The sequence below is a fragment of the Acipenser ruthenus genome, chromosome 19 (genome assembly GCF_902713425.1).
Source record: "Acipenser ruthenus chromosome 19, fAciRut3.2 maternal haplotype, whole genome shotgun sequence".
In the NCBI taxonomy this organism is placed as follows: domain Eukaryota; kingdom Metazoa; phylum Chordata; class Actinopteri; order Acipenseriformes; family Acipenseridae; genus Acipenser; species Acipenser ruthenus.
The window spans coordinates 1,547,371-1,566,274 of NC_081207.1; the positions used below are offsets into that span (position 1 = coordinate 1,547,371).

General features: G+C 41.7%; 2 protein-coding genes across 5 annotated transcripts in view; one reads left to right on the forward strand and one right to left on the reverse strand.

Annotated features, from left to right (window-relative positions):
• Window positions 1-3,245: 3,245 nt before the first annotated feature.
• LOC117424097 (U3 small nucleolar RNA-associated protein 6 homolog) lies at window positions 3,246-10,157 on the forward strand. The gene is made up of 19 exons (XM_034040180.3): window positions 3,246-3,521; window positions 4,235-4,319; window positions 4,717-4,758; window positions 5,117-5,209; window positions 5,357-5,404; window positions 5,515-5,578; window positions 5,732-5,850; window positions 6,027-6,104; window positions 6,264-6,345; window positions 6,568-6,649; window positions 6,861-7,042; window positions 7,388-7,467; window positions 7,599-7,676; window positions 8,037-8,216; window positions 8,545-8,625; window positions 8,741-8,850; window positions 9,000-9,066; window positions 9,447-9,519; window positions 9,823-10,157. Exons 1-19 carry the CDS (start codon window positions 3,430-3,432, stop codon window positions 9,978-9,980), a joined length of 1,794 nt encoding a protein of 597 aa, XP_033896071.1. The 5' UTR covers window positions 3,246-3,429; the 3' UTR covers window positions 9,981-10,157.
• A 505-nt stretch (window positions 10,158-10,662) lies between these two features.
• The window catches only part of LOC117424491 (uncharacterized), a 50,695-nt gene continuing 42,453 nt past the window's right edge, over window positions 10,663-18,904 (reverse strand). For all 4 annotated transcript variants that reach the window (XM_058992301.1, XM_058992300.1, XM_058992299.1 and 1 more), the window contains 2 exons: window positions 14,885-18,446; window positions 10,663-13,311 (listed from right to left, as the gene is read on the reverse strand). In XM_058992301.1, the coding sequence (XP_058848284.1) occupies window positions 16,638-18,389 (1,752 nt within the window). In that variant the 5' untranslated portion in view covers window positions 18,390-18,446 and the 3' untranslated portion in view covers window positions 10,663-13,311; window positions 14,885-16,637. The remainder of the gene's footprint in view (window positions 13,312-14,884; window positions 18,447-18,904) is intronic.

An 18,904-nucleotide genomic window follows, 5' to 3' on the forward strand; every position in this document is an offset into this window, starting at 1 on the left:
AGTGCCCTTCAACAACTTCAAATAAATCCTATTGTATTGTATTAGTCAGCATTTCCCTTATCTATTCCTGATCATTTATACTGTAGGTAAGGGGTTTTCAGCCTTTTTTTGAAACTGTACCCCTTCTATCTGGAGGTTTCAGCTCGAGTACCCCTTTACAATTTTCGCTCAACTGAATGGTACCTCAGTTACAATAAAATGGAGAATAATCTGATGAGCCCCCCAGTTTATTTAATAAATCTGGGTGACAAACTGCTGGTTTAGGACAGAACAACAAACAGTAAGCTTAATTCTTAAAACTTTTAACTACAAGTATTTGGGTGCACAGAATTAAAAAGACAAGTATTGGGTTAGGAGCACACCTATTTTTTTGTAACTTTGACGGCCTTTTGTAAAAGTTTGAAGGCCTTTTGATACCCAGCATACACTGCAATACCCAGCAAAGTTATACACTGATATTCTGATAGCACAGCAATTCAAATGAAGTTTGTAATTGGTTGTGTTCCTCAAATACACAATAAAAAGTGATATTTATAGGGTATACAGTTATACAGCGATACAGTGGTTTCGGACATCTAAGAACAGGTACTGCGAGCATCTGGATTCATACTCAGAGGTACTCTGTAGCCTCCTGGGACATTCACAGCTTGTTTGACACCCTCTTGTAGTTGCCCGTTTCTGCATATAAAGCAAAATGCTGTTTGTCAATCTCTTTTTTTTCTTATAAATCAGTCTTTGCAGGAAACATTCCAAAAACACTTGAATCAGTTAGGGACTACCAGTCTGACACTACAGGCCTTTAAATTGCAGTACCAATTTGCAAGTTGCTAAGTGGTTGCGTTCCTCAAATTTGCACTGCAAAGTGATATCTTAAAGAATAGGGTATATAGTGCTTTTTTTCGCCTCCCCTCGCTTTTGGTGCAAAACTGTGCTCCGATACACTCAGGCTGATACTGTGATCACAAAACACTTGGAATGGACTTAAATTGGTGCTTCTGTACTCTTTTTAGATGCACAACAATCTTAGCTAAAGAAAATGGGTTCCTTCGAGTTCGTAAGACCCACGACCGCCATTAGATGAGCCTTACCCCGATGGTGTTTTTATAATGGGATTTGCCATAGGGAAGGGGGTGGTCTCTTATCGTACCCGTATCTCCACGACCCCTGGGCCAACAAACTCAGAAGGACATTCTTTGCGTGCACAAGAGTCTTAGCTAAAGAAAGACATCGGCCACGGGTTCATACGCCACCCCACCGCCAGATGGTGGGCGTTGCCCCAAAGGTGTTTTATAATGGGATTTCCCATAGACATTTTTCAGGGTGCTATATCTCGGGTTCCGGGGGTCCCCGAGACTTGAAAATCGGTACGGAGGTCCACCTCGGGGCCCCTGTCGATCCCTCCAAGCGACGTGTCCCCAGCTAGAAAGGACACCAGTTTAGACTTTTTTTGCCAACCTGGAGCTCAAAAGCTATTGGAAATGCAACCTTGACATGCCATCATGCTGAAAATGTGAAAATTTGTTGAAAATGTAGCATTTGAAAACGGGTGGCTCCCTGTGAAAGAGGGCCCCCAAACATGACCCTAGGAAGTTCAACCCGGTTTCTAGGCCCCAGGGTCATGGAGATATGACCCCGAAAAGGGTAGTTTTTGGACATTTTTGACAGGGCGTATCTCGGGTTCTGTGGGGGTTAGGAACTTGATTTTTTTTGTGTGTTGGGGCCCCATGGGGCCCCGCACAAGGAGTCACCATTTTCATGGTTCAAATGCCAGGACGGCTTGGCAAAGTGAATTTTTTCGTCATGACATGAGTTTTTGGGTGAACCACCACACCTTTTTAGGGGGTGGTTTGGGGTGCTCCCCTGAGTCTATATCACTTTGAATGGTGGTTCTACGTGCTCGGGTTCGAGAGATATGCCTGAAATATGTTTTTCAACCCTGCTATAGACATGAATGAGGCTGAACACCCTGAACGCCCTGAAAATATTTTCTGCAAAGAATTGCTACGAAACTGAGCAAATTAAATTCATGCTGTTCTAGAACCCTTCGAACGGTGGTTATAGGTGCTCTAGTTCGAGAGATATGACTGAAAATGTGTTTTTTAACACTGGCATAGACATGAATGGCCTGAATACCCGAAAATATATTTTGCAATGGTGGTGGTACACGTGTGTGGAGGGGAATTTGAGTGCAGGTTTTGCGCAAAAGAGGGGCGGGGAAAAGACTGGGAAGGGTAGGGTAAAAGAAAAATTACTACAATCATTTATTTTCACTATTAGTCTTTAATAAAGGAAAACGACTGCTTTAATTAATTTTCACGTATCTATTTCAGTGCAATGTAGTTTCTTCATGTAATAAGAAATACGTTTTTTTTAACATTTACATTTTATTTCTGTTTTTTCATAAAAAAAAAAATAATAATAAAAAAAGATTTCTGGAAAGAGTAAAAAATACATTAACTTTGATTCATGTACTATGGGTTACTCTCAAATGAATTCACGATCCAGTTTATGGTAAACTCGGCTGTCAACTGAGTCCCCAAAACTGAGCTGAATTCGAAAATGCAAAGCGGCCCAGAATTTGGGACGTTATCTAAAAACCAAGGCGGCCCAGAATTTGGGACGTTATCTGCAAACCAAATCGGCCCAGAATTTGGGACGTTATCTAAAAACCAAAGCGGCCCAGAATTTGGGACGTTATCTAAAAACCAAAGCGGCCCAGAATTTGGGATGTTATCTGCAAACCAAATCAGCCCAGAATTTGGGACATTATCTGAAAAGTAAAGCGGCCCAGAATTTGCGACGTAAATGAAAACAGGGGCAGTCTATATGTAAAACTGTGATTACATTAGAGATAAACTAATGTATCCTGTAACAAAACTGCAATAGCGTATATATGTTTTATATTAAAATATATCGCAAAAACGATTATAGATATATGCTAGAAAAAAGTACATCACCACAGAAAGCCAATTCTACTTTCTTGCATAACATGATAATTTATATAAAGTAATTCCTCATAGTTTGTAATATCAGTACAGTGTAATACCACATTATATTTTAATGGTAAGGTTGTGGAAAGCAGATCACTCTATCTGATCACAATGTTAAAAATGCCTGCACGCTTTTCCACTCGTGTGACGACGTATTCATGTGACAGACATGGACCAATCAAAACGCGAGACTGTTATGCGGTTCCATCCCAAAAACCGGGCCTGTGTCATACCTCCCTTTGTGACAGGGATCTGTGCGGACTGTTGTTGCTAGCGCCACTGTTTCTGTGCAGTTTTCTAAAACATGTAGGACCGGAAGAGGGGTCAGGCTGCGTTTCCACACGTGTGTAAATGTGGGTGTGCACCGTATGTTGACTGGTTATTTATTTTTAAGAAGACAGCGAAGTTCGTGGGGGGGAAAAACAAAGTTGAACTAAATATGGCTGAGATTGTTCAGCAGCGTATTGAAGACAGAATACCAGAACTCGAGCAGCTCGAGAGAGTTGGTTTGTTTACGAGGAAAGAAGTTAAGTAAGTACTGAATACAGGCAGGTCTAATTTCTAATTTTAATTTCCATTATGATATACATTTTGGTCAGTTAGTTGTGACAGGAGCCTTAGTTTATATTGTCTAAAATAAAAACATGTATATTAATAAGAAATGTTTCTCCACGTCTGTAGTAGAACTTACTTTTTAATTTGAAAAAATAAAACAATGCTGCCGGAATTTGACAGTTTTAACAAACTGCTGTTTACTGGCGACATTTTTAAATTATGTGCCGTAAATTACTTCCATATCAAATCAACTGATTATAGTATCCAGCAGTGTCCAATCCCGGTCCTGGTTACTATTCCACTCCAGGTTTAACGGTTAAAATGAGATAATGAACTACTGCAGGGTCTGGATGAAGTTTTAATTGATTCAATTAAACAATTTAGAACAGGGTTGGAACAAAGACCCGGAGCGGAGCTACCAGCCCACAGACAGATTACTGTAATAATGTTTACAAGCAAGCAGGGTTATCTGTCGAGTGTTTAGCTTTTTTTAAGACGCCTTGTTGAGGCATATGGAAATAAGAACACACGGGGAACCACAGGCAGCCATGCTACAAAATAGATTGCTTTCCAAAATAACCACGTTTGACACAGTAATTCGGCCCGGTCCTGTGTTTTGTCACTTTGGGTGCATTATTAGTAACACAGTAAACTGAGGGGCACTATACTGTTGTGATGTTTCATTTCAGGGCTATGGTTAAGAAAGTGTCAGCCCTGGAATACAAGCTACACAGGAGGATAATTAGCAAAGAAGACTTCATCACATATATCCAGGTGAGCTGTTTGGACTGCAGTGTCCTGTCAGAAAGGGCTCTGACGGGGGGGGGGAGAAGGAGGGGGGGAGAAGGAGGGGGGGAGAAGGAGGGAGGGAGGGAGAGGGGGGGAGAAGGAGGGAGGGGGGGAGAAGGAGGGAGGGAGAGGGGGGAGAGGGAGGGAGGGAGAGGGGGGGAGAAGGAGGGAGGGGGGAGAGAAGGGAGGGGGGGAGAAGGAGGGGGGGAGAAGGAGGGAGGAGGGGGGGAGGAGAGGGGGGGAGAGAAGGGAGGGGGGGAGGAGGAGGAGGAGGGGGGGGGGTATAGCTAACCTTATAATTTTTATGTGAAATCATTTTTAGTGTGATTTCGGATGCAGATGTTTTAATCAATTAATGTTTTTTGTTCTATATTTTTTTTAGTACGAGATCAATGTTTTGGAACTGATAAAGAAAAGAAGATCGGTAAGTTTGTCATTATGGTAAATAAGTTATTACAGGGATGGAAAGAAGACTGCCATTGCATAGCAGTTTGATCCAGTCCTGGATCTGATGAGTTTAATGAGACCTATCTGAGCTTGTTCCCTATACGCTGCAGCTAATCAAGCAGGAGTCTTATTTCCATCCCGGTATTGGACTCTGTACTACCTAGTTACTGTTACTGTATTGATTTTGCTAAAGTACAGACAGTATTAAAGCTGTAGCACATTAGGTTGGGTATTGCAGATGCAGTGGGCATCACATGCTTTTGTTTTTAGTGATGGAAATCAATCCTGTTTTATATAAATTCGTTTTTGAATTTTTTGTTTAACGTTTTTTTCAGCGAATTGGGTACACATTCAAGAGAGAAGAGATCGAGTTCACAATAATCCACAGAATTAACAATGTTTTCAGGCGAGCAACAGCAAAGTGGAAGGTAAGGGGAACAATGTTATTAATAATAGCAATATTATTATTGGTAAGTAATACAAGCAAAAAAGGTTCTAGACTAAAGTGCAAAGTGTATTTTGGTAAATACTGAGGCCCAAATATATGTATGATGTTGTTTTATTTTTTTTAACAGGATGATGTCCAGCTGTGGCTGTCTCATATTGTCTTTTGCAAGAAATGGGTAGGTTGTGGTACATTGCATATGCATGTAAGGTAAGAAAAATGTTTAGGATATTTGTTGACACATTTAAACACGGTGTTTGACAACTGTTTTGTTTTTTTTCCCCCCAGAACACGACAACGCAGCTCAGCAAAGTGTTCTCCTCAATGTTAGCGATTCATCCAGACAAACCAGGTGATTTTTCAGCAGCCTTCCTTGTGCCATCGGTTTCTAAAGGCATTTTGTGGGAAGATTAGGATTTTGACGGTCGTAATTTAATAATACACAGTAAACGGTAATATAGTTGTTATTGGTCCACTTATTAACGGACAGTGTGGCTCGTTTCAGCTTTTTGGATCATGGCAGCGAAGTGGGAGATGGAGGATCGAACTTCATCAGAAAGCGCCAGGCTTTTGTTCCTGCGTGCCCTGCGCTTCCACCCAGACAACCAGAAACTTTACCAGGAGGTAAGCTGTGTTTGCAGAGATGTGTGTGTGTGTGTGTGTGTGTGTGTGTGTGTCTGTTTTTAGTATCTCAGATCTGGTAGTTCCCATGATGATGCAGTGTCTGACTCATTATTTATTTATGTATTTATTTATTTATTTATTTATTTTTAATTTTCTTTTCCATGGTGTCCCATCAGTATTTCCGAATGGAGCTCATGCACGCAGAGAAGCTTCGGAAGGAGCAGAAAGCACTGGAACAGGCGAAGATGGATTTGGTATGTACTAATTGAGTTGTTTGTTTGCAGGGAAATCAGGGAGGAGGTCTGTCCCCTGCTGGGCGCATGTAAACTAACTGTTTTTAAAGACAGCTTTGGAAGTTGTTGGTTAAGAGTTTATGAAAAATGCCTTAATGAAAGCCGCAATTCATCTTTCAGGGAGAGTACGAGTTTTCGGAGGAGATCATGAAAGCTGAATTGGCCCGAGTGATTTATAAAGATGCTATTCAGAAAATTAAAGGTGAGGATCAGTCACGGTATTATTTGAAACATTCGCTCTTGCTCGGCTATCACTGTGTCATCGTATTTTGGAAAAGTATCAAAAACAGTATCTGTGTGTGCTGGATTTTATTTTAATGTGTATCAGTCATAAAGAGGGAATGTCAGCGTTCTACAGTATACAATCTAAGATGTTTGTTCTTTTTTTGCAGTTTAAAATAAGCGTGTCAGTTTGTTTATTCAGGTGCAGATTTCCTACTGTCATTCCTGGCAATTGCTCGACTCTTTGACTTCACGAAGGAAATGCAAGAGGAGATCCTGCTGGAGTAAGATACTTTGAACTTTTTTTTTTTTGAAATTTATTAAAAATATATATTTTATTGTTCTTAAACACTGAGGCCCCATGAAGAGTAAAATCTATTTTACAAAAAAAAAAAAGGAATCAAACACTATGCTTGCCCAGCTATGTAGCGTTACCAGCCCAAGCAGGCGCTGTGGACACACTTACGCGGTCGTGGTCCTTGTTTCGTTGTTCAGTCTGCAGAGTTTGCATGCTGATGATCCACTGACGTGGGACTTCATGGCGAAGCGGGAACTGGAGGTGGAGTCCCTGCCGTCCTCAGAACACGAGTCCAAGCAGACGAAGGCGTTGGAAGTGGGACGCCGGGAGGAGAGGTGCTGCGCGGTGTACGAGGAGGCCGTGACCGCAGTGCCCACGGGTACGGGACAGTCTGAGCTTTTAAAAGAAATGACAATACACACAAAACAAACATTTACCAGCGTGCGAAGTTCGCATGTTTTTTTTTTTTGGGGGGGTAAAATATAGAAACAAACTGCATGCAACTAAGGTGTATGCAGGAGCTTTCAAAATCGCCTCCTTCATTCATTTGAAGCTTTTTAACATCAACATTTAGTTTTCTTGGCACGTGATAAAATGCTTTGTGAATATGCCCCGATGTATTGTACGCTGTAAGCACATTTGATGCAACCTCTAACAATCTGAAAGGCAGGATAACCCACGTGAATTTTACGACCGCAGAATTAAGAGTTTTTCTTTGTTATAGAGGCTATGTGGCTGCGTTATGTCACATTCTGCTACGAGAGATTCAAGAGGAAGTCAAACAACGAGGAGCTGAAACAGAAAGTAAGCTGACTTCTAGTCCTGTGGGTTCTTTTCATTTGGACTGCAGTGCTGATACTTGGCCGTTGTGTGCGCCGTAGTTTGTGTGTAAGGCCCGCAGAGTAAATCGTTTTCATGTGGTTGTTTTGTTCCAGAGACGAGAGAAGGCTCTAGCAGTGTTTCAAAGGGCACATGAATCGTCGCTGCTTGCAGAATCGCTTTACAAGCAATGGGTAAGAGAACTTGAAAACGCCTTCTGCTATTCAATTCCAGTCTTTGGTTGTTTCTTTACAATCTGGGGGCATAAGGAGAAATCCATCCTGTTGTCGGATAGTCACGCATGCTGTACATAAAGTGCATGTAGGGCATGGCGATTTTAACCCTTTGCTGCCCGAGGAGACGCAGAGCCTTGAAGAAATAGGCATTAAATGGGTCTGGGAACGTACCCAGGGCAGTGAAGGGTTAAGCACTTTCTTTGTGTGTGCAGTGTTTACTTGATTTTAATCCAACACATCCGAGGCAGACTGGATTGACTGTGTACCTCACGACATGGATCTGTCTGGGTGGCTGTTTACAAACCCTTTCCTTCTCAGCTCCAGGTGCTACTGGCAGTTGGTCTGATGGATACCGCTGCAGAAGTAGCCATAGCAGCGGCAAGGCGCTTCAGCCAATCGCTGGACACCTGGCAGAGCTGCCTTCAGGTCCTGGTGAGTGTGAGGAGCCATGATGTTCCCACGCTGTTTGAGGAGGCCCTTGCTCATATCAAACCCAAGGTTGGTCCCAGCTGTACAGATCTTCACCTTGCCCATCACGGGTTATTCCAAGTTCCATGTTTGTTATTGAGCTTGTTATTGAAAGGTTATGGGCAACCTTTCAAGTTCTACTGTATACAGCTGTTTGCTCTTTGGTCAAAGTACAGTAAGTTAAGATACAAGTTTATTACTTTTTTGTTTTTTATTAAACCCTAATACAAATTAGCGAATTACGTTTTATAAAACAATTTAGCAGTTTACATTCATATAGCCAGTAATAGCTTGACGCACTCACAATTATGCCAGTATGTGGATTTAAAAAAAAAAAAAAAATCCTTTTCTTTTAAAGGAGAGTCTGCCCCTGTGGATTCTCCGAGTGGAATGGACTGAGGAGACGCAAAGCCTTGAAGACACAGAAGCCTTCTTCCAGGTAAAGGATAGGAATCTGCTTTGAGACAGAATAAGACTCTGTTAGTAGCCGGGGCAGTGGATCTGCCTGCATAACCAAGCTGTCTGTTCAGGTTGCTGTGCAATTGTCTCTACAGAAGGGACTGCTTTCCTTGGTCCCTGCCATCTCCGTAGCGATGAAAGAACAGTACTTGGACTGGTGCTACAGAACCGGAGGAGTGAAGAAGGCAAAGAAGGTCTTTACAAGGTGAACTACATGCAGGGTTTAAATAAACAACTGCTTTGAATATTAAAACGTCATCCTCCACAGCATGCAATGTAGAGTGTAAACTTGATTGTAGCTTTAAAAAAAAAAAAAAAAATAATAATAATAATCTCTTTTTATTTGTTTTTCAGTCTTCAGGAAAATAGACCATTTTCTTTGGCCTTTTTCCAAAAAATGATACAGATTGAAAAGGAACAGGTAAGAAAGACCAGTGAGATATAATCTGCACTCAGTAAGTGGTCTGATTGGCTTATGTAGGTTATTTATTAATCTGAATACCACACAATACCCTTTACACGCTGCTATTTTATTATGTGTTACTCATTTTACACTCATATTTCTCAAGGTTTGCATACGTTACTTCTTACTGGTAATTTTACAGGAAATTGTACATGTACTACACCCTTTGTTAAATGCCTTCCCATTCATATTTTTATATGGTTTTGGTCTCAGTCAGATAGCAACACAATTAAGGGATCACTCTAAATCATTTTTAACAACAGTATTTAACGTCGGCTGCGTGCTTTGTGATGCAGGGTTTGTGTTGAGATATTTAACTCTGTGCCTGTGTTGTGCAGGAGACCTGCAAGATGCAGAACCTGCGGGAATACTACGAGCGAGCACTCCGGGAATTTGGGTCTGAGGAGGACAGTGAGTCGTCTTTCTCGTTCTTCATTTCTGATTTGTGTAGGATTGTCTTTAATCCAGGAATGTGCAGCGTTGGGGGTCAATTCCAGTTCCAAGTCCTTCAAAAGGAATTGGACCCCCAAAATAATTATATAATTCCATTAATCTGCTGTGCACGTCTCGAACGTGCAGTGTTGAAAGAACCACATATCCTAGTAAACGTGCGTTTCCGTCGACTCTAACAGGTGTTTTAGACAAACACAGCAAATGGAAATCTGCAACAAGTATGGTTTTATAAAAACTATCCTTGTTTGTATTTTTCAACAGATTTGTGGCTGGATTACATTAAGGAGGAACTGAATCACCCGCAAGGGAAACCCGAAAACTGCGGCAAGATCCACTGGCGAGCCATGCGGGTGCTGCAGGGGGAGCGGGTGGAGCGCTTCATAGCGAAGTACACGCTGGCACAAACTGGACACCTGTAGGAGAAGCAAACCCCTATGAGCTTTGGACGCTCCTGGAAGAAGACGGTTGTGTTAATCCTTACCGTATTTCAAATTAGAGTTTGTATTTAAAAACGAAAGGATCTTTAAAAACAAGGTTTCGTTGCTGTATTGTTTTTGAGATGCACAAATAAAAAGCTAACTTGTTCAGTTTGACAATCGCGTTTTAAGACCATTGAACATTCAGGCCAGGTTCCAGTGTGGCCAACTTTCTGGGCAGTCAAGGCTGTTAGCTGTGATGGATGGGAAGTCCAGCACATGGTTTGGTCATGTTTCAATTTATTTATATATATGTATATATCAAAAAATGATTCTATAAAAATTGACATTTCATAATTCCATAACTCCAGGTGACTTACCATATCGATGCAATAAAGGTCACATTGTCTATAGTGATAAGGGAACCAAAAACAGGGGACCAATAGTGGAGATGGACAGATACAGTATAATAAAGTTGCACATTCAAAAGTTTTACAAAACAAAGTCTACTTTTACAAGAGTTTTCTTCAGTGGTAAACAGACACGTACGATCACCCCACACCGAGGACCAAGACCAGTAACACAAGATCAAAGTACATTTTCAGAACAAGCTTCACCAGCACCACGTCAATCACAGTTAGTAATGTTACTGGAAGTAGAGAATTATGCAAGAAAACACTCAAAATGACTTGTATTGGACAGGTTTATTGTTTTAATGTCACGGTTTACAGTATTTGGCGTTGTCCTCAAAGACAGAGCAGGGCCCCAGGTAAATGTCTAGTAACACTTGAGTAACAGTTCTTTAAGAATTGCAACTAAAAAAGAGATAGTGCCACTATGAAGCAGTACTTACAGAAAGCCTCTGACAACAGAGTTGGTGTTTTCTTGCTGTTGTGAGTTAGAGTGATACTGAGCATTATATATATTTTTTTTATATATACATATAATAAACTTACTTCCTGTTTACCACAAGTATTGTGGTCATTTTTAATCTTTGAAAATAAAACTGCATTTGTCAGGGGTCCGTTTGTTACCGGGTTACAGCAACAGTCAAAAGTGCTTCATTTGCTTCCGATTTCTTAAGGGGCCTGGGAGAGACACTCCCGGATAGAGGCAGGGTGGAGGGGGCTGCAGTCTTCTTAGACAGCAACACATTCATATCAAGGTAAATCGCTTTTGTGGATCAGACAAAAAGCACAATTTTAGATGACAATTGTCTGGGTGCGTGATTATAGGAAGAGTGGGTGTGCTGATGTTTAGAAGGCATGGATGTACATCTCCCAGCTGCCTAAACTAAATACTGCAATGAGACTAAATAAATACTCTAAAACAAACCCACGGAGATGATCAGTATCTCTCTAATGCAAATTAACCTGCAAAAAAAAAAAAAAAACATTTGTAGAAGAGGCTTGGAGGCGAGATGCAAACGTTATGGAAATTTGAGTCCACTATGTGACCTGCTGTCAAATTCTGCATCCGAATCACTGCAGTTTGGACTGGTCCCGCGGAGTACAGACAGAAAGACGGACAGACAGACAGACAGTCAGTCACATGCACAACCAACAGCTGAGGTGTGCCAGGCAGCTTAGCACTGCTGCAGAATGCAGCTAAACGTGTTAGTACAGTACAGCGTCGACATACCAGGATACTTGCAGATGTTATAGTCCATTTAAAGACTTACAAAAACATCAGCTTTCTTGTGCAAGCTGCCCTAAGCTTGATACCACAAATACACCCCTCACAGAAAGTGTGTAAAGGTACCTCTCTCATTGGAAAACACGATCCTTTACACGATCCGTCTCTGATATTTCAGTGTACCTACCGATACAGCACAGGAATTCAGCAGGGCTGCTATTTGTAAGGGTAACAGCAGCAGTACAGTATACGCCATATAAATTCACATAACTAAGTTAGAAAAAAACAATTTGCTGATATAAATTATTCTGGCTTTCGCGCTATACAAAGTTGGTTTTGTTTGAAAAATAAAAAAAGGCAGCAACTGCGCACTCCAGTGTACAATTTAAACAAACAAACGAAACCCTCGAATAAAACCACATTTAAAACCCTGGATATGATGGGTTTTATAAAATAGAGTTTGATATTGCAAGATTGTTAAGCTATAACAACAGGACTTTTAACACAATACAGAAATTGTGTAACTGAATAAAAGCAGTGCTTAAATCAAATGAAGTATAAGTGGCAGGGTGTGTGTGTGTCTCCGACGAGTCGCAGGAAGCACGCACAGCCGATGCAATTGCAAATATACAGAGATTAAGATCAATAGAAATGAGATATACAGGTGTTGTATTTCTTTCTTTTAAATGTCAATGTTAAACTAAAATGTGCAAATATTATGTAACTTCATGATGAAATGTGGAAATAACTAAACATCTTAACTGCATTTTTGTCTTACCATGTCCCAACCTCATTCCCAAACTTGAACCCCTTCCTTCTACTGAAAATCAATTTGTAGTATCGACGTTAAAATAAATCAAACGCGTGTTTCAGATTCTTTCATTGTGCAAACATTCTTCAGTTAAAAATAAAGCCCATTTCTGTGACATGATTATGGAAAATGCCCTCAAGCAGTGAATTACACCGATTCAGGAAGTCCTGCAAAAGACACAGATATCAAGAATTCGGTAACGTCAATGGCAATTCACCCTGTCAATGAACAGCACCTTGCACGGATCCAAACATAAAACTGGAGAAGGAAACAGGCCTCTCGCTCGCTGCTTCTGCTAGGCTCTTCTGGATTCCTGTTCGGATTTTCCTTGCCTTCCATCCTGGTCTGATCACATGATCTCTGTGCACCCCACATGTGTTGATCGTGTGAGACACTGCAAATGAGGGCTGACTTGCCAGTGCGGGGCAGCAGATGACCGTTTAGAGATGCCAACAATGATTTTACCTAAGCAACTGCCCGAGTGCAGCGTACGCGGATGAGTTATTTGTTCTCAGGGTGTTGTGCCAGCCCATTGCTGTTTGGTCCTGCAGTGTTAAGGCAATGGTTTCGAGTGGGGTCTCCGCCCCACTGTCCTCATGCCCCAGTCCCTCCTCCTGGCTGGAACACATCATTATGCTGCCGCTGCGGGTCACTGCTTTCTCAGCACGATGTAGGACACGAGGAGGATTAGCCCCGCTGTGAGAGCCACGATGACGAACTGATGGACAGTGATGACGGTCTCCAGCTGGTGTATGCGTTCCTCCATGGCTGTGGTGTGAATGTAATCATAGATCGAGGCTCCGATACTCCACACTGTCCACACGGCGTCCACCACGGGTTTCATCTCGGTGCAGAACAACGGGCACGGCCCGCCAGCCTGGAAAAGATCTGCAAGAAAATCCAAACGGCCCTTCAATTTAGAAGCATGACCTCATTTCATTTACATTACATGTAGTAACAGGGTTGGAAATGAGACTCCTATTGCATAGAGGTTTCACCCATTCCAGGTTTTAATACAAACTTGCTCAGCCACATCTATAAATAACAAGCTCGTAGTAAAACCAGGAATGGATCGAGCTGTAATCTTACTAACATCTCTGTAGGAATGTTAATGAATCACTCCTGGAGAGAACGGCCGCAGGATTCATACAGTCTCTCAGTGGCTGTATCTAGGTCCGCCACGGTTTAGATCATTAAAATATGTCTTGCAGTTAACAACGTTCTAAAGCCCATACCGGTGTGGTTTAAACAAAAGCAATGCCGGTTTACTACTGTTCTTACTAATAAGTAACCGTATCCACGTTCTTTGTAATTGCTCTTATCTGAAATCATTCTCATCCATTTATCACACTTACTACATGTTCTTACTGAACTCATATAAGCAAATATTTACTGTAAGTTATAACTGCTCTTAGTCAGACTCGCTCTTGCTATCTTCTTTATTTTTCTCTTGAATTTGATCTTTCATATCTGCTCTTATCTGTATTATGATATTCTGTAATGTGACATTGTATAAGGTGATATTGTATAATGTGATAACTTGTAATGTGTTATTTTATAATACGATACTTTGTACTGTGATATTTGGTAACAATTGTAAGTCGCCCTGGATAAGGGCGTCTGCTAAGAAATCAATCAATCAATCAATCGAAGACACAGACAACACAATGTTGGAATATGCAGCGTTTTTTTTTTTTGCAGGGAGTTAGCTGAAGCGACCGATGTCAAAGCATTCAGGATGCAAGACACACAATTTGGAAATGTGTGTAACCTTGAATCTCACAATAACCTGTCATTGACACGGGCAGCTGACTCACGACTGAATCAGACTAACCAGATGTTTAATGAATCTACAGTTGCTAATTTAGTCCCTCAACAATGGAATCGGCCATGGAGAGCAACCCCGCTCGAATCTGCAACTTTGAATCTCCGTTGAGCATTTGTCTGCGACTCTAGCAGAATGAAAACTTGCCCGCCGAAGACACCGAAATTCAGGAATACATGTAGTTTATTATTTTAATCAGTAATCGCTTAGATTCTACTCGTTCCAAGAAGTGAATCCAAGATTTTTTTTTTTTTTTTTTGTGGTTAATGGAATCAGCCGCTCGTAATCCAAAGAACAAGTGGGACTGTCAAAGGGCAAAAAACAAGGAACCAAGTTTTATTATATAATGACATGGCATGTTTTTTATTTTTTTTTAAAAATACAGTCTGTATGACTTCATACTAAATAATAAATCAATAACGATAATTTTATGCTTACGGAAATCAAAGCGGTAGTTTATTTTGGAATTCATCTACTAGTAAATGATGTAGTCATATTATTATTATTATTATTATTACATATGTATACTTTGTGAGGCCACCCAAACCGGTTGTGATCTATCTTAATAGCGCATGGACTTGCATATCTTAACATAATTATCAATTGCATTAAAAATAAAACTGGATTTAAACTTACCGGAATAGTGGCACTGCGATTAATATTTATGGTATAACGTGCATGCGGAGATGTGCTTTGTATTATGCATGTTATGAATATATTATATAATGGTGTTCTATATCCTTTTCGCTTACAGAACACTCCCGTTGTCTTCCATGTACGCCTCCCTGACGTCACACCGGCTATGTAGAACAGCGAATGCAACCGTGGAATGGGCGTGGTCTAAACCAGGGCATTTTTTATCACGATACGTTATTTTTATACAATAGGGGATTAAAGATTTTTCTCTCATTTGTCAACAGAATGAATCATCCCTCCGTCTGCTGTTTACACAAATGCACATTCAGTGTTTTGCTTCATTTTGCTTTATTTCTTACAAATATGCTTATTTTTCCCTGTCACAATATACATACAGAACTAGGAAATGTGCTAGCGTTTAAGTAAATGAAAAGGATTGCACACCACATATTTAAACATGAGCATTACAGAAAACTGGTGACCAGTAAGAGCTGCAAATTGGGACACGCGTTTACTGGTTTCTTAATGTGCGATACCAGATTATTTATCAAAACACCACCACAGGTGTACAGTACACTCTGAGTGCACACAGCAGTCATTGATTAGCCATCTTGCAGTCTCCATCACTCAATGATCATCTGGGGCTGGTTTCACAAAGCAGTGCCAGGAAGCGGCCTCCTAAATCCAATTCACTTCCACAGAACAAAACAATGAAAGAAAAGTATCCTTTAATCATACAGACTGGCTCAGCGGATTTCTACTAAACTGCCTTGTGAACATGGCCCCTGGACTACCAGCTATTTCCAATTATTACTGGAATTCTCAACAAGGAAATACTTTGCTTGATGTCTCTGAGCCTCCTGTTATTTAGGTACCTTTTATATAGACTGCAATAAAAGGCTGTTTGTTCAATTCACATCAGCACTGATACAGCATTACTCACTCACACACCTGGTATAGAATTCACCACAGATAAGCAACTTAAGCCCCTTTCACACTGGCATGCTCTGCCCGGGTCACAACCTTACCGACGCTTCCATCCAAGCTTCTCTGGATTGAACCGTCCGCCCAAATGTTGATTAGAGCAAATGTTTCTTCATCCCTGCTGCAGTCTGGCTCATGGTGCGTCTCGGGCAACACAAATATGGCTAAACAGAATAAACAAAAACGTTCCTTGCGGAAGTGAACCCTTCACGCAGACGTGGCTGTTTGTTATTTGTTAGTCCACCGTCATGTATTTTGTCTCGCTCAACCCATCAAAGCATGTCAACCCACCTCCTGAGGTGGGTCGCTGGGACGTGGTTTCACACTACGCAGGATTGAGACCCGGGGAGCCAGAACCGAGTGCCAGTGCGAAAGGGGCTTTAGCTGATTTCCATCAGTCCCCCAATATTACCAAAAAAAATAGAATTATTTACATGTTTTTTTTTAATAAACACAGGTAAATTCCAGGAAATTTTAATATACGGTAAGATTAAAACCAACAACCAAAGGGCCCTGAACATGGGTAATGTACAGTATTACACACGACCATATCTATGTAGCAATTCAGGAAGTAAGAGATACACACTGAGGTTGATCACAGTTTAAGGTAAAACGTGTAAGTGCAGTAGACAATCACTTCAGCTTGCCTTTGTCATTTTAATGATCATTAAATCGATGGAAGCCGCTAGCTGAAACGTTTGTCTGCTTGACCTAGCCCTTTCTAACCTTTAACTATACAATCTACGCAACCTGCAACACATGCAGCAGGTCAACTCATTATCTTCATGGACAGAGGGGAAACGTGGCGGTAAATGACATTGAGCCACTGCTCCTGGATGTCTTTAATCCTCGCGCTGATCTGGTCGAGTGAATTGGGGTCAATGAAGTTTTCGGAGAACAAGTTGACGTGTCCCAAGTCGTTGCGGGGGACAGCCCAGTCCGGGACTCCTAACAGGCTGTGCAGGTCAGAGTTGTTCAACGACAAGGTCTTCAGATCATTGCAGAGGAAGACGTGGTGCAGCTCCTTGCTCCTGGCTGAACTCTGGGCGACCTCCAGGAGCTCTTTAATCCTGTCCGCTAGGCAGGCGCGGCTCCACTTGTCCTTGAGACAGGACGGGGCCCTCCGCAGGTCACTCAGCAGTATCTGCAGCAGCATGCTTTTGAGGTGGTAGGACGTCAGCACGGAGGAGAGCTGAGACGACGGGTTATTGTCCACATCGAGGTCTCTCAGGGCCTTCACGATCTTTAGGCTGTCAGTGTGACATGATGAAGGCAAGCTCTTTGTCAAGATGTTCATGAGCTTCATCTCATACATGGAAAACGAGAGACGCCAGAGCGAGTTCCTCTTGACCTGTTTATCGCCAGCCCATATTTCTTTTTTGCACGGCTTCGGTATCAGATACATGTCTCCCCTTGCTTCCACTTTAACAGAAGGGATCAGGTCCACGCTGAAGGAAGCATCCTTGTACTTTATTGTGAGGCACACCCCAGCTCCAATCTCGGAGAGTTTTATAGCAGTTATATCACAGTGCACTGGGTTTACGCTGGACATTGCTGTGCTTCTGAGAATGGTGTGCTTGTTCGCATTGAAGTGGTCGATACCTTTCTGTGTTTTGCCTTTGAACCAGTTCTTCATTTGATCTGCCTGAAGGAACTTTCCCTCTACAAAAGACTTCAGGAACCTGTCCTGTGAATCACCGAGCACGGTTTGGACAGCTATCATTCCAAATCCGTAGGACTCTCTGGGGAAATCAGATATCTGGTGGCAAAAGGAAAAGTCCAGCGACACCCCGTGCGGCATCTCAATGGGAAACATGTAATCAAATTCATCAGGGTGGAGGACTTTCAGCTGCTCCTCAACGCTGCCACTCTTTAGAGGACCTTCTCCAACCACTCTCGGCTCACTTGGTTTCTGAGGGGTTTGCATGTGTCCAAAAATGGCATTGACAATTGGCTGTACAATGTGCTTGGCTACTTCCAGCTTATCAAGAGATACGTCCACAAAGGCTTCAAAGAAATGATTCAGAATCAGCAGCTCCACATCTATGTCCTGGTGATCGCTGGTGGGGTGTTCAGAAGTCTTGGAGCCCTGTCCAGGCTTGTTGGTGGCCAATCTGATCTTGGAGACCACAGATCTAGGCTTCGGAGTGTACATTCCTGGGCCTGGCCAATTCTGCGCTGGCTGAGCTCTGTTGCATCTGTTGGCAGCTTTTAGTTCATTTATTTCATGTCTCAGAGAGGAAATAAGATTCTGCATTGCTTCGTTTTCTGTTTTCAGCGCTGCTTTTAGTTTTCTCTCTGATATCACACTTTGTTTCAGGCAGGTTACTTCACATTCCATGTCTGTTAGTCTGTCACCGAGGCGTTGATTTCGGTTGATTACAGTCAGTCTCTGATTTTCATACTGTTGGCGTACTCTACATGACTCCTGATTGTGCTGTTCCTTTTTCTGTAAATATGCAATGGACACACCCACCAAGAGCAACAACAAAACAGCTGGAGCAGCCAAAAGAATTTCCATGGTCCCAAGATTACCGATATGAATTCAAAGAAGATTTGCTCATTAGACAACAGGCCTCTGTAAAAAATATAAAAAGAACAAACTGATTGTGCAGGGTTCTACAAAAGACAACCATTGACAGAATGTCATAAAACTGGTTTGCCTGGTGGCCACATTGTGATTTAAAAGGAGTGGAGGCCCATGTGTATTTTTAGACGGTTTCTGTGCCTTGTAAGTCATGTTAACTCTTTGTTGCACGCTGTGAGACATTTTTATTGCGTGCAGCGCTGTACAGGTCATAGGGCAGTTGGAAAGGTTAAAAGAAATATTGTTTTACAGGTTATCCAGGAAATCATTACGAATATCCACCCCATAAAGGTTTCTTTATAAAGATATCAGTAGAACAGGACATGCTTATTTACTTACTGTTAATATCAAGCGTGATATGAAATGTGTTTCGTTATGTGTTAATGGTCAAGTTGATCCTCAGCTCAGAATCGATCACACCAGTAAAATGGATTTAAATACTTTCAAAA